Below are 24,818 nucleotides of genomic sequence, written 5' to 3'. Positions count from 1 at the left end.
GAAGAAAAATGTATAATACTATTTCTAAAAATCTTTACACATGAGCCTCTTTCCTGACTTATTATAAATGCCACCAGATACTTACTGTCCGTAGCATTTTTGAGATTCCCAACAAAACTGTGTCACAAGTATATGAAGAACTTTGATTTTACAGTAATAAATGTCTTAATAAACGGAACTGGAAAAATTGAAAACATATTATTCATTACATAACTAACTCTGTGATGAAATTTCAATAATGTGACTTAAGTTTGTTTTCTTAATTTCATAGGATGGCTTCTGGAAACTTACACCAGAGCTGGGATTTATATTAAACCTTGACATAAATATTTTAATCAGTTTTCTTGAAAAAAAAGGCATACGATCTCTAGGTGAGTCACCATTTTTCTGTTTATTAAATGGCATACTCGTTAAGTGTTATAAATTTTTTTTGTAAACTAGTGTCCTACTGTAGTAATTAAAGTTACAAGTGAATGGAATTGTATTTGTTTGTTAACCAACAAAGAATGGAACTAATTTCTAGTCGTATCTTTACCACTAGCTAGGGTACCACCTATGCAAATTTGCTAGCATAAGTAGCAATGGCTGCTATAAAAATTCCAAAATCTCAGTAGCTTAACACAAAGATCACTTCCATTCCCACATCGCAGATGAGCATTGGTTAGCAGGTGTCCACTCCACATGGTCGCTGAGAGACCCAGGCTCCTTCCATATCGTGGCTCTACCGTCAACATGTCTTAAAAATTACTTTGTATAAACTGACTATACTTTAATAAAAAAATAAAAATTTAAAAAATAAAATTACTTTGGTGAAAAAGAAAGAAGAAAAAAATTACTCTGGCATCATCTAGCTGGTAGACAGGAAGGAGAGAGAACATGAGGCAGGAACTAGCCCCAGAGCCCCACCCAGATGCCAGGGGGCTGGGAAATGTGCCCCTCGAATTGCCCTAGACGAAAAAGTCATGATGACAGTTTCCATGAGGAGAGACTTCCAGTTCCTGGAATGAAAGAAGAGCTGACTAACTCCTGCCAATAACACTTACTAACCCTGGACAAGGTATTTTAAAGCCATCAAAGGCCTGGAATACAATCAAAAGCAGGCAGAAACTAGAGGGGACTCAAACCTTGAAAGAAGGGAAGCAAACCCGGTGAGCTGCACGTTTAGCCCGCTTTTCACCTGAAGGCACTTCTCAGTTCATGAGGCACTTGGAGGTGAGAGCTGACATAGAAAGTCTTAATGGGAGGATGGCACAGGGGTCAGAGTTTGAGGCTCCCACAGGGGCTGGAAATTAAAGGTGAAAATCCTAGAAACGAGGGAGCCACGAAACAGGGAGCTCTGAAATCTGCTTAAAAAATCGCCCTCAGATCCTTGGCTTTCCGTAGCCTATGCACGCACAGGGGGTGACTCCAAGGAATCCAGGAAAAGGCAACAGCAGCTGGGAAGCTGAAGAGCTGAGCAGAGATTTCACCTGCTGCCAGGTGTTGGGAAGACACGGTTTGGTGTTCAAGTCACAGCAAATTAGAGACTTGATAAATGTCTCAGGCTTGCCGTTGAAACCACAAAAGAGCCCTGAGCACCGTAGCTCACAATCAAGGGCCCTACCACAGGATGAAGGGGAGAGCGAAGTAGGCCCACCCTAACAACGCCCTAAGCACAGCCTTCAGAGAATCCCCCAGAACAAAACGCAGCAATCTTTAGGATAAGGTAACACAATCCAGAGTCTCTACAAGGTATCGCCTTCAGTGTTCAGAACAGAACGAAAATAACTCACAAAGAAGCAGGGAAGTACGACCTGACATCGGGGGAAACGCACCGCACACACTGGCCTGCAGTGCCCCGGACACTGGGACGCGTGGACACAGACCTGAACGGTGCTCGTGTGAATACAGTAAAGGACTTACCAGAAAGGACAGAGTGGCTGAACAGCGGGGGAATCTCAACAAAGAGATCTCTGGAAACTACAAGAACCAAAGGAAAATTCTAGAACTGGAAAATACAGTGTCTTCAATGAAAAGGTCGTCAGACGGGCTTAATAGCAGAATGGACAAAATAGGGAGAAAAAAGGGATCATGTAACTCAAATTATAATAATATAAAATGGTGAATGAAGATTATCCAAACTGAAGCATAGAAAGAAAGGAAGAAACAGAGTGAAAAAAAGAATTGAAAACCTGTGGAACAAGTCAGAAGGTTTAACCTTTGTGTAACTGGAATCCCTGAAGGAGAGAGAGAGGATGGGTAGAAAAATATTGAATAAATAGTACCTGATTTTTTTCTCTAAAATTTTGATGAAAGGGATAAGGGCGCTAGGGCTTCAGGGGGAGCAGTTCCCAGGAAGATGAGAAGAGGAAACGCTTGTAAACAAAGGCCTGCCTGCCAGGCAGGTCAGGCTCAGAGAAGGCTGTCTCTGGCAGCAGCTCTGCACACACCCTTTCTAATTTGTTTCTGGCAGTTCAGGGCGACGTGAAAAGCTTCTCCTGGGTCTCCTGGGTCTTGACAGCCTTCAGCTCGAAATAATCTACTCGCCAAAGTGGCAGATTCTGGGGTGGCCTGATCTGAACCCTCTCAAGACAGCTGTGAAAAGTTTGGTTTCATGACATTAGAGGTTTGAAAAATAACAATATTTAGAATCAAAATGTTTATATAAAGTCATTCAAACACACGACTCGCATTTTAAAATTTCAAATGTGTTAATTTCTGGGTTCAATAGACTTAAACATTGATTTTCAATTTTGGTATTTCATAATACAGTAAAATATCTTGATTTGGGTAACTAACACTGGTTACCAGTATGCACGGTTTAAATAATCGATTGATCTGAACATTTTTTATTTCACACTTGACGAAGCAGGCAGTCTCCATCTTGAGCCGGGAGAATGGCAAAGTCAGGGGCAAGGGCTGCAAGCTTTTGTAGAGGCAGGTGAGCAGGAGACAGGAAGTGCCCGGCTGACTGGCCGACCTTACTTGGAAAGGTCGAGGAACAGGGAATCAGACCCCAGCGCTCGCTTGGTGTTTGAGGTTTGGCTGCCTGGATGTGGCATGTTTCTGGTCAAGCAGAGAGTTACCAGGGACACAAAAATTACCAAAATTTTGTTTTGCTGCCCAGGCCCCCAGGACAGGAGCAGCACCATCTTGGGCCTAGAAAACAATTTCAAGACTGCCGATCACTCAGAATAATTTGATGCCGTGATCTAATCAGCCGTGTCAGTTGTTTATCTATTGGATGTTTGGGGTTATTCCTCTGAGCTGTTTGTAGCAGGAACCTAGAAGCACTTCCTGCACCTCTGGTTACTAAAGGTGGCAGAGAGGGGGCTCAGGTGTGATTCAGGTTCCTAGCAGCCGTCAGGATAATATGACGGCAGAACTTGCCCCACTCGCCCTCCTTTTTTATTTAAATAGCAGGCTAACTAAGGACCTTGAAGAGTGTTACAGAGTTCTGTGAAGCGCGAACGTATTGCCGTTTGCTGGTATTGTAAGTCTTCATTAGAACTTTGGTAAGCAGGTCCAGGCGGGGTGCAGAGCTTCTAACAGACGTAAAACACGTTTCCGCTTCTAGGTGTGAAAGGGAGAGAGCGGCTCCTAGACCTGGTCGCCACGTTTCTCGTCCTGCACTTCCTCCGCTCCAGGCTGGAACGGCAGGGAGGACCCTCCAGGTCACTGATGAAACTGGATGACGCTTCTGTTTCCAGGTGACTCACTCACTTGTCCTGTCAATCTTTTTTTTTCTTTTTGCCCTCAGCCCAGTTTATTTGTTTCATTTTGTTCATTTGTTTTAATCAGGAGTGAAAAGAAGCTGTGGCAAGTGTATGTGTGTATCAGCGAGGTCTTTATTATATGTTTGTGGGTCTAATATAATAATTATGAAGAGTCATTCCTAAATTAACAGTTATTCCCTCCTCCCCACAAAATAATCAACTTTTTTTTTGCCACTTTTACATTGAATGAAAGTCGATGCCTAATTTACGCTGAGCAGCCACAAATCAGCTTGTTTTTATGCAATAATTGGAAGTAACTTGTTTTACAATAACTTCCTGTTTAGAAAAGCTTTTTCCAGGCTGTAGCTGACACTGTGTATGGGGGTGGGGATGTGGAGGGAGGAGATGGGTTATTTAGGGGAAAAAAGCTCAGCCAGCTCCTGACTGACCTGAGAGGAAGCCACGCGGAATTGTGAGCACAGAGATACTTTGTCCGCAGGGAACATCTTCCCAGAGCTCTTCCTGGGGAGGCCAGACAGACAGTATTTTTACTTCTTGGGTTGAGAGGAAACTGGGGCTTGGAGAGTTTACTTGTCGCTTACACGGAGGCCTAGCTGTTTGGGTCCTGGTTAGTACTGTTTTCACTGCAGTGTATTTCTTTTATGTGCTTTTGGAAAATCTAACAATTGCAGGGCCTGGGATAAGAATACAAATAGGAACCCACATGCTATATGTCTAAGTATTAAAACTTGTAAATCAAACTAGCGAACTGTTAAAATAAATACGTCTAAAGCGCTACCCTGATAAATACAACTTTAGAAGCACCTAGAAGACCAGGTTCAGATTTAGAATTTTCTGCTAAAATGGGGCAGTGTGGAAAGAGCCGGTTCTGGGGCCCCGCCCTCGCCCTTGGCCGGCCCCGGGGACCGCAAGAGGCCTTGAGTGTACGTCAGAATCCTCCTTACCCGTCAGCACCCCGTCCATACCCCAGGCAGAGGCCGCCTATGCACGCGCGCACACACGCACACGCGCACGCACACACACACACACACACACAGTTTGCTTATGTTTTTCAAAAGGCAAGATGGGGGAAAGCTAATAAAACTAGTAAAATATTATTATCTCTGGGGGGTTGGGGAGGAGACAGGATGGAAGTAAGGCTTCGCCTAATGTGCCTCGTTTTATGGTTTTGACTTGGAAACTGTATAGGGATTTTACATAATGAAGATCAGATGTCAGAGAACAGAGACTGGACATGTTAAGTCCTCCTGCGGGAATGCAGGCAGCAATGTCTGGAACGGGAGGAAATAAATGACAGTGAAAGAAGAGGGGAGAGGAGGAACCTGTCGATTAAAGATGTTCGGCACACATAAAGGCAATGTGTGGACCTTGTTTGGATCCTGATTTGAACAAGACCCATTGCATTAAAAAAAAAAAAAGACAATTAGGGAAATTTAAACATTACCTAGATATTTTGTGATATTAAAGAATTATTTATCACTGTTTTTAAGTGTCATGTTTAAGAAAAAGTTCTTATCCCGTAGAGATAATATGTTTACGGATGAAATTAAAATAAATTAGTAGATCTGTTTTTACCCTCTCACAACAACGATTAAATTCTCCATTCCCAACTGCACCAAACACAAAACAGACACTTACACGATCATTAACTGAGCATTTTACTCTATGGAATATGTGCCTTCATTTTTAAAAAGAGCAACACTTTCTCATTAGTTTGCCAAAACAACTCCTTGAGAAAAATGGGAGTTTATTAAATGAGTATCAAGAAAAATACTTTGAAGAATGAATAGACTGAAAAGTTAGTCTTTGATTTGACAGGCACAACCACTTCTATTTAAATCTTTTCCTTACTGTGTGATAACCGTTAGAATAAGGATTAATAACGTTCAGCCTCCTTTTGAACTGCAGTAGCACAAATTATTAAACCAAGATTTCCAAGATAATGAAATATATTCCATCACATTACTCTTACTGTAGTACTGTTATTGTGAGATAACAATATGGTTTGTTGGCACTTTAATAAATAAAACTCTTTTAAGTAATGTTTATTTCCTGCTTTTTGCATATTTAAAACTTTTCTATTTTTTCTGCTTCATGATGTCCATAACATTAATGCGGCAGCACATTGCTTGGAGGTGTACAAACAAAATTTTCATACTGGTGGGGTGGTCAGTCAAAAGTTCAGAGACCAACTGGATTAAAGGAAGGCCAGTTGAATCTGTGAGAATATTTTAAATCAGTCTTTTTGCCTCCAGTGGTCAGTGACTCTAAGCAGACTAGTAATTACTGGGAACCATCAGTCTTTTAACCTCCTTGGGCTCGCTTGCCGTTTAGGTGTTCAGGTCCCCAGGTACTCAGCTAACCTTTATGGATTGCCTGCTCGGTGCCAGAGACCGTTCAATATGTTAAATTCATGCGTTTTGTTAATCCCCACAACAAACACATGGGATCTTGTATTAGTGGCATAACTGAGGAAACTGAGGCTTGCAGGGTTGAGTGAGGGCTGTACATTGTGTGATTACAGAGGCAGGATCAAACCCAGCTCTCAACCACCACAGGACCCTGATGGCCCACATCCCAGCTCCCAGGGGAGAAAAATCAGAATGATAGAGAGACTTTCCAAATTCTTCGTGTCCTCCCGTATCCTTTAATATATGTCAATGCTTGTTTGCTAACAAGTTCTAGCAGGTAACAAAACAAACAAGGAAACACCTATCTAATATTAATGAGAAATCTCAATTTTTCTCAGTCTCAAATAGACTTGAATATTCGACAGCATTTTATGGACACAAACTAGAAGTTTTTATGTTATGCACATTTTACTAGTAAGTTGTTGCCAGTTTGTGTTGTAAAATTAAATATATGCCAGTTTCGTGGGTGACTCTCAGGGACTTTACCAGTAACTAGTTTGAGGTGAGAATTCCCAGAAGAGCAAAAGGGAGGGACAGGTGGAAGCCTAGTGTGAACACAGCGCTGGGTTTGTGCTTGGAGGATGAGCAGAGGATGACAGTCAACCATTGGTAACACGTGTGAAAGCTGGCGTGGTCCTGGGGGCAGCAGGGACGCCCATGAAGGCGGTGGCGCCGGGCGGCGAGGGCCTGGTATGCTTCACCATGTGAGGAAGGGGCTAAAAGCACCATGTCAGGCTGGTGGAAGAACTCCCATAAAAATGTCAGAACCGCTGCTATGAAGAGTGTTAATTTTTGACAGATTTCGTCTGATATAATGTGCTGGATCTGGTCCATGTTATATTTCATATGTAATTATATCCCAAAATTGACAGAAAAACTATTTTTAATCTAGGCGTATCCCCTGGGCTTTTGAGGAAATACGGAAAGCAAGTGAGTGGCTAAGAAGAACTGAAGGACAATATTCCTCCATCTGCTGGCGGCTCGAGCTGGGTAAAGACTGGGACTCGGCCACCAAACAGCTGCTGGGGATGCAGCCTGCAGGCACCACTGCCAGGCCTCACAGGCGGTAACCACTGCCAGGGCCGAAGCAAATGACTGCAGTTTAAACTGTCTTTCTTCATGCTTCTGTGTACAAAATAATCAGATATTAATGGATACCTATAGCAAAACTTGTGATTTTATTCAATGTAGCGGTCACTTTAAAATCAGTGGAAGCAGTCTTTATTGTTGTGATGAACTAACAAGCATTATAAAATAAAAATTTCAATATGGCAGATTTTGGGGTTTGAGTGTTTTAAGGTGATGCGGTACACGAGGACCATCCTGGAAGCTGCTTCTTCTCTGCTCGGAATCTGGGAGGCAGCTGGCCCAGCCGCGAGAAAAGAGGGTCTTTGGCCCCGGCAGCCATCCTGGCATCACGCCTGCGTCCAGGGCCCTCGGTGCGCGTGCTCCCTGGTGTGGTCCCGTCTGCAGATCCCTGGACGCCTTTCTTGTTACTTAGAGGAAATAGGTGTCCCAAGTAGTTCTTTCATGGGTCTCGCCTTTGATGTTGCAACTAAATGTCACTACCACACGCAAGGGCATTAGACTTTCTCCTATGTTATGTTCTCCACGGTTCACAGTTTGCATTTTTTTCAGGTCTCTGACCCTTTGAGTCATTTCTTGCAGGGTTGCTGACCACCTCCCGCCACCACATCATTTCCAGGCTGTCACCGCTCTGCCTGGACGGGAAGCCCCCGTTCCTGGAGGCACATTGAGGCTGTCCCTCTGCCTGTCCTGCCTTCACCACAAACGCCGCTGCCACCCTGCCCCCCTGCCTTGGTTCAGGGCCCCGTTCTGCTGCTTGCCCTGCCTTGTCTCCAGTGGCTGACAGTAGCCTGATGAGAGACCCAGCCTGCTCCCTGAGTCTAGCAGAAAGCCTGTGAGCCTGCTGGTGCCAGAGATGGGGGCTGGTGAGGGCTGCTGTGAGGCCCCCTCCTCCCTGTCTCCTTGTCTCCTAGGGGAGGAGACATTTCTCATCACCTCCTAGGGCAGGCGACGTGTGAGCTCAGGGTAGAGCTGTGGCTCATGATCCAATCCCGGTTCCTTTGGGGGCCTAGGCCGAGGGCACGGGGAGCCACCTCTTGACGGCTCTCCCCTCTTGCTGGTTATGTAATAAGCTGTCTACGTCTACAACGGGTTTGTTACCCTTTACTGGGCAGATCAGCCAGGCCTTGGCCTTGGCCTTGCCTACTTGTCTGCTGACATCATCACAGAAGACAAACCAGACACTTCCTTACACTGTAACTGGAAACAGATACTAGTGAAAGAAAATTTTACAGTGTTTGTCAAAATTTAAACCACTATGTGGTGATCACTTCATAATGCTTAGAAATAATCAAATTACTATATTGTGTGCCAGGAACTAATATAGTGTTGTAGGTCAATTAATACTTCAAAAAAGCAAACTCATGGAAAAAGAGATCAGATCTGTGGTTACCAGAGGTGGGGGCAGGGGCAGGGGGGATTGGATGAAGGTGGTCAAAAAGCACAAACTTCCAGTTATAAGACAAATAAGTATTAGGGGTGTCCTGTACAGCATGATACGTATAATTAACACTGTTGTATGTTATACCTGAACATTGTTCATAGAGTAAATCCTAAGTGCTCACATCACAAGGAAAAAATATTTTTATTTTCATTTTATTTGTACCTATATGAGATGATGGATATTCACTAAACTTACTGTGATCATTATTCCAGGATGTCTGTAAGTCAAGTCATCATGCCGTATACCTTAAACTTATACAGTAGTATATGTCAATTATATCTCAATAAAAACTGGAAGACAAAAATTGAATCACTAAGCTCCTTGACCTATAAATTCCACTAGTAGGAATTCCACTTCTAGAAGTTCATCTTACAGAAATATGGACTCACCCACATGTGCATATATTATGTTATATATAGTGCAATTACAGAACCATGTGCAATAGAGTTCCTTTTAAAGTTATACAAATGGGTGTTTAAATACGTATGAGATAAAAATCTGGCATGTCATATTCCAAACTGCCTACCTTTGGGGAATAGGAACTTTATTTCTATCTTATACATTTTTGAATTAATTGAGAAAAATCTTACAATGAACACATATAAGTTAAATTTATTTCAGAAATACATAAAAACAGAGTAAATAGCATAATGAAACCCATCAAGACTTAAAATATTTTGTCAAGTTTTTATACATTTAGGACAGCCTTCTCTTCCCTCTTCTTTTGCTATTGGAGAAACAGGTCACTTTTCCTACAAAACATCCCACATTCTGAGTTTGTCTGATTATTTCCATTGCACTTTCCCCATAGTTCTTGTAAACTGGAAATTGGACCTAAAGTTCTGAGTAGATGAAGCATCCACATTTTTGTCAACATGAGCCATGAAGTCTGATTGTTCTACTTTTGGGGGGTAGGAGGTAACTAGGTTTATTTATTTATTATTTTTCAAGTGGAGATACTGGGGATTGAACCCAGGACCTCCTGCATGCTCAGCATGCACTCTACCACTGACCTCTACCCTGCCCCTCATTGTTCTACTTCTAGTAATGCTAACGTTGGTCAGCGGGTTTCCAACCTGAAGTTGTGTTTTCCCCACAACCATCAATTGTCTGTGGAGAGATACTTTGGCATCCAGTTCCTCATTGGTCTCTCAGCTAATGACTTTGTTGTCTGAATCATTTATAAAATATTGAGATTCTCGATTTTTCTTCTTCACTTACTAGCTGGAATTCTGAAAAAAAAAATAAGCTTTCTACCATCAACTAGTGTTATTTTGTTGTAATACTTTTAAAAACTTATTTTTAAAAAGATATCTAACTATCAGAATTGCTGTGGGTCTTCCTATATAGACTGAGAGTATCTGGAAGGCAGATACTATGTATTGATCTTTGGAATCCTAATGCCTAGTATGGGATGGTGCCTAGGGTGCACTTAGTAAGCTAAACAAATCATTGAGCCAACTCAGAGACCTGGTGATCCCCTCCAAAGGGATCTGCTGGATCATATATTAGTCTTAAACTAACTTCAGAGAGTTCATTTAAAAGAGTTAATTTTGTAAATTAAGTTGCCAACTATAAATTGTCATTCACCACCTGGTTCTACGAGAATGAAGTCACTGACCACTGCAGTCACTGACCTTCAATACACCCGGAGAGGGGATCAGGCAGGACCCACTTTGTGCTCTGGGGAAAACTGGCAAAAAAAAAGGCCTTCAGATAGTTAGATATTTTCAGGAGAAGATTTTATGCGCCCAATTTCTTACGTCTCCCTGTATCCAGAAAAGTACTACAACCATTAGTAAGGACATCTGTGTGCTCCTTGTGACTAGCAGCAACCTGCCAAAACGTGTGCTTGGTTGCCCGTGCCGCCTTCACTGAGATCCCGCGTGTTTCCGGGGGCGTCCCTCCCAGCCCTCAGGCGGGCTGGCTCCCAGCGGGAGTCCTCGCTCTGCCCCAGCTGAAACTGAACTCACAACCCTGATCCTGTGCATTTATTTTTAGACAAAGTCCACCGTCAAATAAAAAGCCCGCTGCCGTAAAGAGTCTGCTTATTTGCAATTCAAAGTGAGAAAAAAATCTTACCTATTAACTCTGGGTGACAATTCTTTTTTTTGAGGTGGGGGTCCTGACTGTTTCTGTCAATTATTCATAACCCGGACAAATTGCTTTTATGATGACTTCTGACTTTTCCCAGTGAGGGGGAAAAACCCAACTAGAAATCAGAAAATACATGTTTTAGCCTCATGATTTAAAAAATACACCTTACCTTTAGCAGCACTCACTAAGATACAGCAGCACCAGGAGCTGTTTCACTGGGGTCGCTCACAAACCGCACAGAAAACCAGGCGCCGCTGTCCCCAGGGAGCCTGGAGGCGCGGCTTGGAGGCCCCGCCCGCGGCCCGGAGGCCCCGCCCGCGGCCCGCCCACGTGGCTCTAGCCCCGCCCCTCCGGCTCTACCCCGCAGCCTCTCCCCAGCCTCGTCGCCGCGCTCTTCTCTCCGGCAGGGGCGCCTCTTGGCCCGCCCACCCGCTTCCGGGGGGCCGTGCGGGGCTCCGGCGCGCCCGCCCTGACGTCATTGGTGTGCGCGCGCGCGTCGCTCGTGGGTGGCGAGCCCGCCATTGGCCCCTCTGGCTGAGCGGCGTCCCGCGGCTTGAGGGTCGGGGCCTAGCGTGGGGCGCGTGTCGCAGCGTCTCTCCCGGCCGCTTGCAGAGCTCCGTTATGGCGGCGGCGGAGGGGTCGAACGCGGCTGCACTTCCCGGTTCGGGTGCCGACGGCAGCGGCGAGTCGCCCGTGGTCGAAGGAAAAGGAGTTGGGGCGGCGGGCGAAGAGAAGGGCGCGGCCGCGAAGGGAGCGGAGGCCGTCGGGGACAGCGAGGAGGACGGCGAGGATGTGTTCGAGGTGGAGAAGATCCTGGACATGAAGACCGAGGGGGTACGTAGGGGCCGGGCCGCTCGGCGCCGCCGGGGCCGTGCTGGGGGCGGGGGCGGGGGCGAGGGATTCCTGCGCCGCAGGGTCACGTTGAAACGCTGCTTCGCTCCGTAGGCCATTGTCCCCGCCACCACCCCAGAGGGTGGCATCTCAGGTCTCCAGAACCGGAGCATCCTCGTCCCGGCTCCCTGCGCGTGGGGTCCCGGGAGTCCTCGGCGCGCCCCGCTCCCTCTCCGGTGGGGTCCTGCTCAGCTTTCCTGATCCCCGCAATGAGGTGCTTCCTCGTTTATGCCCTTGTGACCCTTTGTGTAGATCTCTGTTTTAGCATTGAGGGTATTGTCATTCTGTCCTGGCTTGTCTACTGTAGATTGTAGACTCCTTCAATACGGGGACTATGCTTTTTATTAATTTTTGTGTCACTAGCACTCTGATCCAGTGCCTAGCATGCAGTAATTGCTCAGTGTATATCAGACTGTTGAATGAGGGGATGAGTTGTGGGCTGGAGGCTGGGGGCAGGTGAGAGAGGATGGTGGAATGACGGACAATAGTCCGGTTGAGTCCAATAGGTGCAAGATGACCAAAGGCCCTACACGGTTGTCATTCTGTATATTGTGTTCTTTTTACTGTCTGTTATTTCCTATTTGTCATATGTTACTTTGTGTAAATTTTTTTGTCCATTCATTCAGCAGACTTTTTTTGTGTTCAGCTGCTGCATGGTAGGCGCTGTGTTAGGTCCTGAGGATGTAGAGACGAACTGAGTCAGACACCGTCGCTGACATTAAAATTCTGTCCAGTGGGGGATAAATAATCGAAATCCAGTGTCATTTATGTTGTTAGTTGCAATACAGTAAATATGGGAACATTTTTATGTGTAATTTCCCCAAATGGATTGTAAGTATCGAGGTGAGAGGGGAAGCAATCTTAGATTGCTTTGTAACACCTGTATTTATTTAACGGTGCTTGGCAGGTGGAAGATATCTTCAGAATTAAGATGCTTTACTTATTCATACAGTATTTAATTTTGCCAGTTCCAAGAATTGTCAGCATTGTACCTAAAGCCTCGTGTTCTAGTCAGAAGTAGATGAACCAAGAAACTTAAATGTTTAAGACAGTAAAGGAGGGTTAGACTTCAGTGATGTAAATTGAGTAAAAATTCTAGTTCTCAGGGCTTTGGATTTTTAGGTGCTTTTGTAAATGGGTGATTTGTAAGAACTACTTTATAAACGTTGCTGAGTGAGCCAGCCAGTTGACAAATATAAGGGTCCTGATAGCGATTTGTCAGAACTCCGTGTAACCCCACCCAAGTCAGGAAGTATAGGCTGCCAGCCTCAGAAATCCCTTTTGAACCCCTTTCTGATCAGTACTCCCTCCCACCCCTCAGAATCACTATCTTGCGTTGTTATGTGGTCATTGCCTTCTTGCTCTTTGTGTAATTTTCCCATCTAAGCATGCGTTCCTCAGTACTTCAGTTTTACCTGATTTTTTCCTTCATTTAAATGGAATCTCACTATTTGTCTGGTGTGAGGGTGCTCTTTTTGCTAAACAGTTTATCTTTGTGAGATTTAACCCATGTTATTGGAGCTGTAGTTTCTTTCATTTTTGTTACTGTGTAGTACAGTTGACCCTCAAACAAGACGGGGGCTAGGGGGTGTCTGACCCCCCCACAGTTGAAAATCCACGTATAACTTTTGACTCTCCCGAAAACTAACTACTGATAACCTTTTGTTGACCGGAAGCAGAAGCCTTACTTATAAACAGTTAACATATATTTTGTATGTTATGTGTATATACTGTATTCTTAACAATAAAGTAAGCTAAAGGAAAAAATGTTAAGAAAATCATAAGGAAGAGAGAATATATCTTCAGTACCATATACCCTGAGTTAACCTCATCTGTTTACAAGGTGAATCGCCTGTCAGAACCTACATCAGTATTGTCTTACATGATGCAGAACACTGTAGATGTTACATGTATTACCAAAACTAGACATCAGAAATGAAAAGTAACATGAAAATGTAACAGTTCATGCATTGATGATAAAGCAGCAGCAGTACCATTCTTTACAGTGGCCTAGGGTAATCGATACAGCTGCTTCACGGCAGCCCAGCCTGTACACGAATGAATGAATGAATGAATCACTGGGAAATGTTTATGACATACAGTATTATAGTCATATTCATAATACAGTATTGGAAACACATTTTTAAAGACATCACTTACCTGTAATAATAATAGGCTGATACTCCTCATTTCTCCAATTACAAAAGAATATGTAACATAGTTCTTTGAAAGCAGAGTTACAAAACATTAAGAAAACTGACACATTAATTTTATGTTAAATATCATTCACTTTATGCCTTTGTAATGATAGTCTAGTATCTACATATATTTTATGCATTCATGACATACTTAACCTTTTCTTAGTTTTTTCAACATTCTAGGCGATGTGGTTCATCTGTGACTTTTTTTAAAATTGTCATGTCTCTAAAAAATTTTCCGGTATAGTTATTGGAAGAAACCTGCATATACGTGGACCTTGCAGTTCAAACCCATGTTGTTAAAGGGCCAACTGTGTTCAGTTGTATGAATATATCACAGTATCTTTTCTCCTACTGTCTATGGGCATTTGGGCTGTTTCCAATTTCTGTGAATTTTATTGAACATGTCTCCTAGTGTATTGTGCACAAACGTTTCTTTGGTCATATACACCTAGGAGTCGAATTGTTCAGACATAAAGGATGCATATGTCTTTAGCTTTAAGTGGAAACTTTTTGAAAATGGCTGTACAGGTTTACATTCCTGCTAATGGTTTACAAGGATTCCTGTTGTTTCTCATCCTAACGTGATATTGTCAGTCTGCATATTTTTTAGCCAGTTGTGGTGGGGTATATGATAGTATTACCCACTTGTAATTTGTATTTCTCTGAATCCTTCTTTAGTAATCAGTGTTGAAATCATTGAGCATCTTTTCATGTTTATTATTTCATTTTTTTGCGTCATTTTATAAAGTGCCTGTTCAGTTTCTTTCTACTGAGTTGTCTGTCTGTATTGATTTGTTGCAGTCCTTATGTATTCTAGGTTCAAACCCTTTGTTGGTGATATCATGCAAATATCTTCCTGCTGTGTATTTTTGTAGTTCATATGATCAGTGTAGGAAAACTTCATCATGATGTTGAATGCTTTTTATGTCTGGTTTAAGAGATCTTTCCCTACCCTAAATATTCTGTAATTTTTTTCAATTGTTTTGCTTTTCAGGTATTATATTTACACTTCACTTGGAATTGATTTTGTGTAATTGATAGTGTAATGTAAGGATAAGTTTCATCAAACAAGTCTTTTTTGTTCTTTAATAATGCCTTGTAAATTTAAGAATCAACTTGTTAATGTCCTTGCACACATAAAAACTTGGAATTTTTATTGAGATTTACATTGAATCTGGATAAATTTAGGATCAATTTAATTTCTTTCAATAATTTTTATAGCTTTCTGTGTTGACGTCTTATTAAATTGACTTTTAGTTACAATTGGTATTTTTGATGCAGTGGTAAATTGTCTTTTGAAAAATTTCATTGTCTTATTGTTTGTTGCTCATATAAACATACAATTAATTTTTGTATATTTACCTTTTGTTAAAGAAATTTCCTTTATTTCTAGTTGCTAAATACTTCTACTATGAGTGGCCGTTGAATTATATTAAATTTTTTCCCTGCATCTATTGAGATGATTGCATAATTTTTCTCCGTTATTCCACTAATATGGTGAATTACATTGATTTCCTAATGTTAAATCAACTTTGTGTTCATAGAATAAACCAAAGTTGGTTGTGATATTACCCTTTATTAAATGTTAGATTATGTATTTCTTTATTATTTCATTTATTTCTGCTTTTTCTTTATAATTTTGTTTCCTTACTGTGTAAGTATTTCTCTAACATCTTAAGGTGAATACATAGCCTACTGTTCTTATTTTTATTTTGTTTAAATGGAAGTGCTGGGGATTCAATCCAGGACCTCATGCATGGTAAGCATGCACTCTACCACCGAGCTATACCCTCCCCCCATAGCTCACTGTTTTTAGCCTTTTTTGTAAATTGTATGTCTTTAGGACTGTAAATTACCCTCTAATCCTACTTTAGTTGAAGCTCGTAAATTATGTAACATGTTTGGTTTCATCCAGATAAAATTATTTTCCAATTTCCGTAAGTTACGTACAAATATATTGCATAATTTCCCAACATTTGAGTATAAGTAAATGTTTTCGTGTACTTTAAAAGGATTTTTTATTTTAACTGACATATTCTTATATTGTTTTGCATTGAATATTGCTTGATTAATTGTGTTATTTAAAACCTGTAATACAGCTGCCAGCAAGCAAATTGGCTGTTACTTATAAACTTGAAACTCTGGGAATATGGGAAAGTAATTTGAAAATACTTTGAATGCAGGGGGTTATTCTCTACTTCATATTCCTAATATTATTGATATTTTAACTCATTTTTTATGATGTGTTTAAAGCAATACTAAAACAGATCAGGTATCGTTATTTCTATTATTAACATAAAGTCCTTGAAATGCTTAAATACAGTTGCATTTTTTCTTAATATTTCATATTTTTAATACACTCGGACTCAGTGGCCTTGAGACTTTTTTAAACAAGAAAATTTAATTACCTCGTGTATATAATCTGGGAGGATAGGAGGACTGTCTGCTGCCCTTTAGTTTGGCTCACTGACTAAGCTAAAAGAAAACTTGGCTACCAAGAAAATAGACTATTTGGGGAACTTTGAAGATGAGTTGAGAGATCCCAGGGCTATTGTGAAAATTTTTAATACACAGCAAAGCCCTGCGCAGTATTTGGATAGACGTGACTCCTGTAAAAGAACATGTAGTTTAGAGATTTCATTTGTTTTGTATACTGCTGTACCCCTGAGACTCAAAAGGTTCCTGACACATAGTGATACCCAATAAATATTTGTTGAATAAATGAGTGAATCAAAACTGCTGAAATAAAAGCTGTAACAGTGACTTAAATCTGGAGCCAGAACTGGAGTATACTCTGTAATACTTGAGGATGTTTGTTCATACCCCTCGTTCTCATTGACTGGATCAGATTTAGTTGATAACTAGCATGAAGTTTATATATGTGTTCTTTGTTGAAATAAAACTTTACTAGTTTTCTGACTGCTTTTTTTAAATCAGAAAAGCTGCAGAAATTATATGGAATCTCCCATAGGCCTTCACCCAGATCCCCCAATTATTAATATTGGCTTTAATTTTTTTCCTCTATTTGTGTACATTTTTTTTCCTGGCCCATTTGAAAGTAAATAGTGTGGGGTTTTTTTTAACCTGCATTTAGTAACAAATTTACCACTATTTTTATGCACACAGAAATAACATGGCCCACCAATCAGGATGGTTTGTTTCCGTGCCGTTACTGGGTACATTCAGGTACCTTATGATTATGAGGTATCCTGCACTCTGCCATGATGATGTAACTCTTTATGTGATGCTTCTACCAAGATCAAGAAGACTGCTCTTTCTAAAGGCAGTATTGCACACTGTTGACTAGGATTTCTTTTCCTCTGCCTCTGTTCATACGGGTTGAACAACCATGCTGTCTCTCCTGGGTTTATCGTCAGTTTTAACTGCACCTTCGTAGAGGCTCTTTCCAAGTCGTACACTAGTAGTTTTCTCTTTGAGCAGTTTTGCTAAAAAAAATGTGTATACATTTTCTGTTGTTATAATCACTGTCCCCCTGCCCAGTTAGGTGGCTGAGCCATTAAACTGACATAGACTTTTAATTATTACATTAAAATTGTAAGGATTTTCAGGATTATTTTTGAAAGTTAAGAGATTAAGTCTATTCTTTTTCATTATTTCTTAGTTTCTAACCCTAGTGGATGCGGCTGCTTGGTGTTTCCACAGACAGCAGAATGACTGAAAGGCAGTGTGCCCATATGTGCAGGGTGAAATGGGAGGGACAGTGCCTGGCCCTCAGTTTGGAAGTTTATTGCCTTGGTGGTTGTGTGAATAAAATCAGAAGAGTGTTAAGTGTGTAGCTAGATTGGTACAGTTCATGCAGAAAACTTTTGCATGAGTGTGTTCTTGCTTCTCAGTGAGATTGGGTATTGAGCAGAAAAGAAAAATCAAAAATATGGAGAAGTGAAAAATTGGGATATATATGATGAAGATTTAATAGCCATCAGATGTTTAAAGGAATTCTTATAAATGAGCAGGAAAATGGGCAAAAGACAAGTAGGTAACTTTAAAATTTATTGTCTTACCAGTGAGTGTGTATATGTCCATGAATGACTGAAAAATTGTGCTGAACACTGGAATTTGACACAACATTGTAAAATGATAATAAATCAATAAAAAATGTTAAAACAAAAACAAAAAAAAGTAAAAGAAAAAAGATAAAAAAATTTATTGTCTTACATATATAGATCTTAAAATTTTCCATTTTACCTATTTTTAAGTATAGGTTCAGTGGCATTAAGTCCATCCACACTGTGGTGCAGCCGCCCCCACCGTCTGTCTCCAGAACTACGTCACCTTCCCGAACTGAAGCTCTGTCCCTGCCAAACACTGACTCCTGCTCTTCCTCCCGCAGCCCCGGCAGCCCCCATCCTCCTCTCCGTCCCTAGGAATCTGCCTGGTCTAGGTGCTTCGTGTAAATGGAATCACAGATGTCTTCCCTCTGCACCTGGCTTACTTCACCTAGCATGGTGTTTTTAAGGTCGGTCCCTGTTGTAGCATGCATCAGGATCTCCTTCCCACTTAGGGCTGAGTAGTGCCTCGTGTGTATATACCACGTTTTGTTGATACATTCGTCTGCTGATTGTTTGGGTTGTTTCCCACTTTTTAGCTCTTGTGAATAACGCAGCACTGGACGTGTGTGTACAAATACCTGTTTGAGTCCCTGTTTTTGGTTCTTTGGGGTATATACCTTGGAGTGGAATTGCTGGATTATGAGGTAATGCTGTTTTACCTCCTTGATTAAGTTTATTCCTGACTGTTTTATTCGTTAGATGCTGTTATAAGTGGAGTTGCTTTCTTAATTTCCTTTTTAGATTGTGTGTTACAGATGTATAGATACACAGCTGATTTTTGTGTGTCTTGTACTCTACAACCTTGCTGAGTTTGCTTATTAGATCTGATTACTTTCTTGTGGGTTCTTTGGGATTTTTTATATATAGAATCGTATCACCTGTGAATATAGTTTTCCTTCTTTCCAACTTGGACACTTTCTGTGTCTTTTTCTTACCTCATGGCTCTGGCTGGAACCTCCAGCACGATGTCGAGCAGCAGTGGTGAAAGCGGGCGCGTGACAGGGAGTTTCTCAAAGAAACAGCGTAAGTGGTTTAACGACAGTCTTGTAAGTGGACGTGGTGAATGGCGGGGGTCGGCAGGCTTTTTCTGTAAATCGCCATATGGTGGACATTTTAGACTTAGACCGTTTAGAGGCAGTTTTGGGAATTATTTTACAGTTAGTGTTTCCTATCATGGTAGAAATGTGACTTCACTCTCCTAAAAAAATGCCTTCTTTCTCTCAAAGACAGGGATCTTCCCTCTCGGGAACTCAGTAGACTGTGTTACCTGATCTGCCCTCAGGGCTCAGGGACCGCCTTGGCACTGCGGGTAATTCTTCACGTGCAGCCCAGGTCCTGGGTTCCGATTTCAGCTGAACTACTTTTTAGCTGTATAATCTTCACTTGTTACTAAGTCTGTAAAATGAGTAGTAACTTCACAGGGTTGTTCTGAAGATTAAGTGAGCTAATAAATGCCAAGGTTTAGACAGTGCACAGCACATTGTGAAACACTTGATGTGAATATGATTCTTCTTTTGATTTGTTTTCATGTGTGTTTTACTTTTTTAATAAATAAAATTGACTTAGAAGGTTATATTAGTTTCAGGTGTGCAAGATAGTGATGTGACGACTTGTTGTCAACCAACTACAAATGTAGAATCATTCCTTGCTTACGAGATGAGTGGAACCAGAGGCAGCCTGTTCTGCAGGCTGCTCTGAAGCTTGCTGACCCCTGATGTGGGAGGGTGGGCTCTTGTGTCTGGTCAAGTATAAATTGGAGCAGCTTTTCTGGAAGGCATTTGACAGTCTGTTCTTACAATGTTTAAATGGCTTTATTACTTGATCGCATCGGTCTCTCCTTTGGGAATTTATTCTAACAAGCTAAGCAGAGTTACAGCTTTACTTATAAAAACACAAGTTGGAAACAAAACAACCTTTGGTTTCCAGAGGGGGAGTTGGCATTGATTTTTGGTTGTATTTTTAAAATGGAATAATGTTCAGTCCTAAAAATTATGTTTTTGGATAATGCTAAAATGAGAAATGTTTGATCTGTAAGTGAGAAAGCAAGATAAAACTGGTAGTGTGCCGTGCTAACTGGTGCCTGCGGGCCCCATACCTCCAGCCCTTAGGCGTCTGCCTGCTGGTCTTCGAAGAAGAGGGAGTCCTGACGGGTATTTGCCCTCAGAATTAGCAGCCCTGGGAGATGGCTAATCTCACCAGAGCTCAGGCTGACTGGTCTCAGCCCACTTTCCTCCTTGTCAGAGTCATAAATCCCACCACCCTGCTGGTGTCAGCTGGTGTCTCTGTCTCACGGGGCCACAAATCCACGCTCTTCTGGTGAGCCAAGGCCCCTGCCTCACTTAGAGCCAGTCAGAAATCTCTTCCCTGTCCCTCTGCGTTCACAGCCCTTTCCCCAGTTAAAAGGCACTGCACGCTCACAGGCATGCTCACAGGCATCTCTCGTCTGTGTGGCCCGCTGTTGCCTGTAGCAGCGAACCTATTAAACTTTCCTTCATTCTTAATCTTCTCCTTGCCTTGAGTAAATTCTTTTACTGCTTGTGACACGCCCTCCCTGTGTCCCCCCACATGGTATTATTCCAGTGTTTTAAATATATAAAATACATACTTATAAATGCAGACCATGAAGGAAATAGGTCAAATTGTTACCAGTATTTTTGGGTGACTTTTATTGGGGTTTTCCTGTTTTTCATTGATTTTCAAAGGTTGCACATTGCTTATATAATCGGAAAAAGACCTCAGTCTTGGGTTTATAAAAAATGGATCACTGATGCTATGGTTTCAATTTTTTATTTTAATTTTTTTTTAATTGAGGTACAGTTGACATATAACATTATAATAGTTTTAGGTGTACAGCATAATGATTTGATATTTGTACACATTGTGAAATGATCTCCACAGTAAGTCTAGTTAAAATCTAAAAAATTCTATTCTTGCGATGAGAGCCTTTCATCTCTACATTCTTAGCAGCTTTAAAATCTGCACTGCAGTATTATTAACTGTAGTCATCATGCTGTACACTTACCACACACCCAGGACGTGTTTATTTTATACCTGGAAGTTTGTGCCTTTTGACCCCTTTCACCTATTTTTCCCACCCCCACCCCCTGCCTCTGGCATTCACCAATCTGTTCTCTGTATCTGTGAGCGTGGGGTTTTGGTTTTGCTTTTTTGTTTGCTCTTTTTATATTCCATGTATAAGTAAGATCATATAGTATTTATCTATCTCTTTCTGACTTATTTCACTTATCATAATGCTCTTGAGGCCCATCCATGTTGTTGCAAATGGCAAGATTTCATTCTTTTTTTATTGCTGAAATAATATTCCTCTGTGTGTGCACACATGCATATACGTGTGGTCTATGTGATTACGTATACGTGTGTGTGTCTGTATACACACATCACATTTATCTGTTCATTAATTTTTTGGTGGACACTTGGGTAATTTCCACTTTTGGCTGTTGTAAATAATGCTGCAGTGGTCCTAGGGGTATGCATACCTTTCTGAGTTAGTGTTTCCACTTCTGTGGATAAATACCCAGATGTGGGATGGCTGAATCATATGATAGGTTTGTTTTAATTTTTTCAGGGTCTCCCATAGTGGTTTTCATAGTGACTGCACTAATTTACAGTCTCACCCAAAAGTGCACGAATTCCCTTTTCTGCATATACTCGTCAACACTTGATATTTCTTGTCTTTTTGGTAACAGCCATTCTGACAGGTGTTAGGTGATAGCTCATTGTGGTTTTGATCTGCGTTTTCCCGATGATTGGTGGTTTTGAGCATCTTCTCAGGTACCTGTTGGCATCTGCATGTTGTCTTTGGAAAAAGGCCTATTCAGCTCTTCTGCCCATTTTTTAATCAGATTGTGTTTTGCTATTTGGTTGTGTCAGTTCTTCATATATTTTGGATATTGACTCCGTGTCAGATACATGATTTGCAAATATTCTTGCGTTCAGTAGGTTGCTTTTTCATTTTGTTGACTGTTTCCTTTGCTGTTTGGAAGCTTTTTAGTTTGATGTAGTCCCACTTGTTTATTTTGTTTTTGTTGCTTTTGCTTTTGGTGTGATTGTGTCTGTGTGTGTGTGTGTGTTTTAAGCCACTTGCTTCAGGAGAAGAACATTCTCTTCTTTTTAATTTGTTTTATTGTTGTGTTATTTAATTTAAAAACTCGTTATTAAACGAAAAGTAATACATGCAAAATAGATTGAAGATTGAATCGCCTTCTTTCCTCTTCCCCAGAAAGTGTTAGAATTACCAGCTTCTTGTGTCTTGAGAGGGCATTTTAAGAGGAAACTTTCAGGCGATTCCTGTTAGGAGGGGAGAGAAGTTAAACTACGATCCTTTACCATCCCACGATAGTAAGCAGTTGCCCTCTGAGGGAACCTGCGGCTGGATTTAGATTGAACAGACTTTTCTTACTTGTTTTAAGGAATTCGCAAATGATCTCAGAAAGTGAACGTTCTTTTTTCTTTTTTTTGACCCCTGCGTAGGCCAGACTTTTTTTTGACTCTTTTGTATAACACTTCTGAGCAGACGGGGACCTCCCATAGAGGAAGTGATAAGTTGTTTATAGTTTCTCCAAGCTTTTATTAGTTTCTAGGATGCATTCAGTAATTTCATCATATAGTGTTTATGCTGTCTATGATTCCAGCTAACTTTCCCCATTTTTAAGGGAGCCATGGATAAGTGCATTTTTTAAAGTTTTTTATTTTTTTAAAGGAGGGTTTTTTATTCCTGACTCACTTTTTTTTTTTAATTTTTGTCTCTTTTGGGTGGTGTAATTAGGTTTATGTATGTATGTATGTGTTACGTATTTAATGGAGGTGCTGGGGTTGGGCTCAGGAGGCACTCTGCCACCGAACTGTGCACTCCCCCCGCAATGCGAGCATTCTTTACCGTGATTTTAATCTCCATTTCAAGTTGGTTCGCGTATTCTCAGCAGCTATATGGCTTTGGAAATTTAATCAAGTCTAATGTCTTTTGTTTGCCTGTTTTTAATTTATGTAACAGGGTAGGATCCTTTATAAAGTTCGATGGAAGGGATACACGTCAGATGATGATACCTGGGAGCCGGAGGTTCATCTCGAAGATTGTAAAGAAGTTCTTCTGGAATTTAGGAAGAAGGTTGCAGATAACAAAGCTAAATCAGTCAAGAAGGATGTTCAGGTATTATGTTTTATCTCATAGGTTTTTTTTTTTAGTACAATATGTTTATTATAAATTTTACTGATAGAATGTACTGTAAGGAATTTTTGAATAATAATAAAATATTACAATATTCCTGTTGTAAATTCTGTATGGCCAGCTGATTCTCACAGAATGCTCTCGTTGATTTTTGCCAAACCCTTCTATCTGTGGCCAACCTGTGATTACAGTTGACGACCAGGTATGGTTTGGACGTGTTGATTAATATTTTCCTTCAAGTAAGAGTAAGATGACAGTGGAGAGAGAAGAGACATGTTGAAGCTTTGCTTGTTTGTCCCTGGTGTGAGCAGCGTGTTTTGTATCCCCAGGGGGTATTTTTTGTGCTATGCACGTTACTACTACAGATGCAACGCATACTTTTATATTTAATCTGCGTTATTAGCGTATTTCTAATGTCTGATCTTTCTGCCAGTTAAAACAATCCTTAGATCACTTTATATAGCTATACATTTAAATCTATTTCAGATTATTCACAGGTCTGATTATTCTGGTCTTTTTTTTTTTCTCTTCTCTTTCCACTTCAGTTTTTAGCTACTTTGCTGCTTTTTTGTAGCTCTTGCTGATGGCAGGGAAGGATGAAGAGAGAAGGGAACTCAGATGAGTCAAACTTACGTCAGGAGCAGTTTGGGAAAGGGTCTGATGGGGCCCGGAGTGGGATGATGTTAACACTAGCGTGCAGGTTTGGTTTAAGGGCTTCTTTCTGTGGGTTTGTCCGTTACTTTATCCTTGGTTTTCATGTTCCACACACTGAACTGGCTTTACTGATGGATCTTGTACAAATTTCCCATTTACCCTTCCATGGAAATTTCATTTATAAATGGAACCCACTCTCATTGCTTTTGGTTTTAGTTTTCATTTTTAGAAATAATATTAAGTGTGGTGATTGTTAACAGTAGTAGCAGTGGTGGAGGCATCCTGTTTACACCAGCTTGTGTACTGTGGATGGGCAGACACTGGGCCAGCACTTGTGTGGATTCAGATGAGAAACTGAGGCTTAGATGAGTTAAGGAGCCAGCCCAAGTTCACCAGTTAGTCCTGATAGGGCCAGGAAGCTACACTGGTTATCACTGTTAACCACTGTGATAGGTTGTCTTTTGGTTTGGGCTGCGCTTTGAAATCCATTTAGAGGAGTGGCGTTACCAGTTTTTAAAAATGTTTTGTAGTGGCAAGGTCTTTAATAAATAGTTTTTAAATTACTAAGCAAAATCTTCAGTACTTTTAAAATTTTTATAAAGGAAATTCTTTACAAAATGAGTTCAGGTTGAAGCAGAGACTTTAAATTTTTAAGTATAACAGTAGTTGTACTTCACTTTTCTAGAGTGGGTGTCTGCTCCCTCCTTCCCTGTTTCTTTCTCTGCAAATTCTGCACAAACAGTGCACCTGTCTTAGTAAGTGATTGGTGCATGTGACTTTCAAAATTTAGACATTTTGATGGACATCTTCTTAAACTATATTTCTGATTTTTCTGCCTTATTAGTGAGACACGTTTGCTGAAACTTCTCCCCAAAAGTCTCATCTTCTAGAATGCTGGCTTTACTGTCCCTTTCACTTCACCAGGGCTCTGGTTAAACCCAACTTAGAAGTCTCTTGAGTTACAATTATTGATGAAAATCTGAGTGAGGCTGATTCCTGATACACTGCTGTGTTTCGTTCACGCTTATTCTTTTTTTTGCAAGGGGACGGTAACTGTCCTGAT

The 24,818-nt window shown here is 41.1% G+C and overlaps 2 protein-coding genes across 6 annotated transcripts in view; both read left to right on the top strand.

Moving 5' to 3' along the window:
* The window catches only part of PARP4 (poly(ADP-ribose) polymerase family member 4), a 67,582-nt gene extending 60,181 nt beyond the window's left edge, over nt 1-7,401 (top strand). For all 3 annotated transcript variants that reach the window (XM_032496535.1, XM_032496536.1, XM_032496537.1), the window contains 3 exons: nt 272-371; nt 3,557-3,689; nt 7,020-7,401. In XM_032496535.1, coding sequence (XP_032352426.1) covers nt 272-371; nt 3,557-3,689; nt 7,020-7,197 — 411 coding nt within the window. In that variant the 3' untranslated portion in view covers nt 7,198-7,401. The remainder of the gene's footprint in view (nt 1-271; nt 372-3,556; nt 3,690-7,019) is intronic.
* A 3,729-nt stretch (nt 7,402-11,130) lies between these two features.
* MPHOSPH8 (M-phase phosphoprotein 8) overlaps nt 11,131-24,818 on the top strand; it is a 40,888-nt gene continuing 27,200 nt past the window's right edge. For all 3 annotated transcript variants that reach the window (XR_004325824.1, XM_032496530.1, XM_032496531.1), the window contains exons 1-2: nt 11,131-11,588; nt 22,928-23,083. Coding sequence is in view for 2 of the 3 variants with exons in the window: in XM_032496530.1 (XP_032352421.1) it covers nt 11,376-11,588; nt 22,928-23,083 (369 nt within the window). In the remaining variant the exon portion in view is untranslated. The remainder of the gene's footprint in view (nt 11,589-22,927; nt 23,084-24,818) is intronic.

This window comes from Camelus ferus, chromosome 14, assembly GCF_009834535.1.
Source record: "Camelus ferus isolate YT-003-E chromosome 14, BCGSAC_Cfer_1.0, whole genome shotgun sequence".
NCBI lineage: Eukaryota > Metazoa > Chordata > Mammalia > Artiodactyla > Camelidae > Camelus > Camelus ferus.
This window is presented reverse-complemented; position numbering and strand designations above follow the sequence as displayed.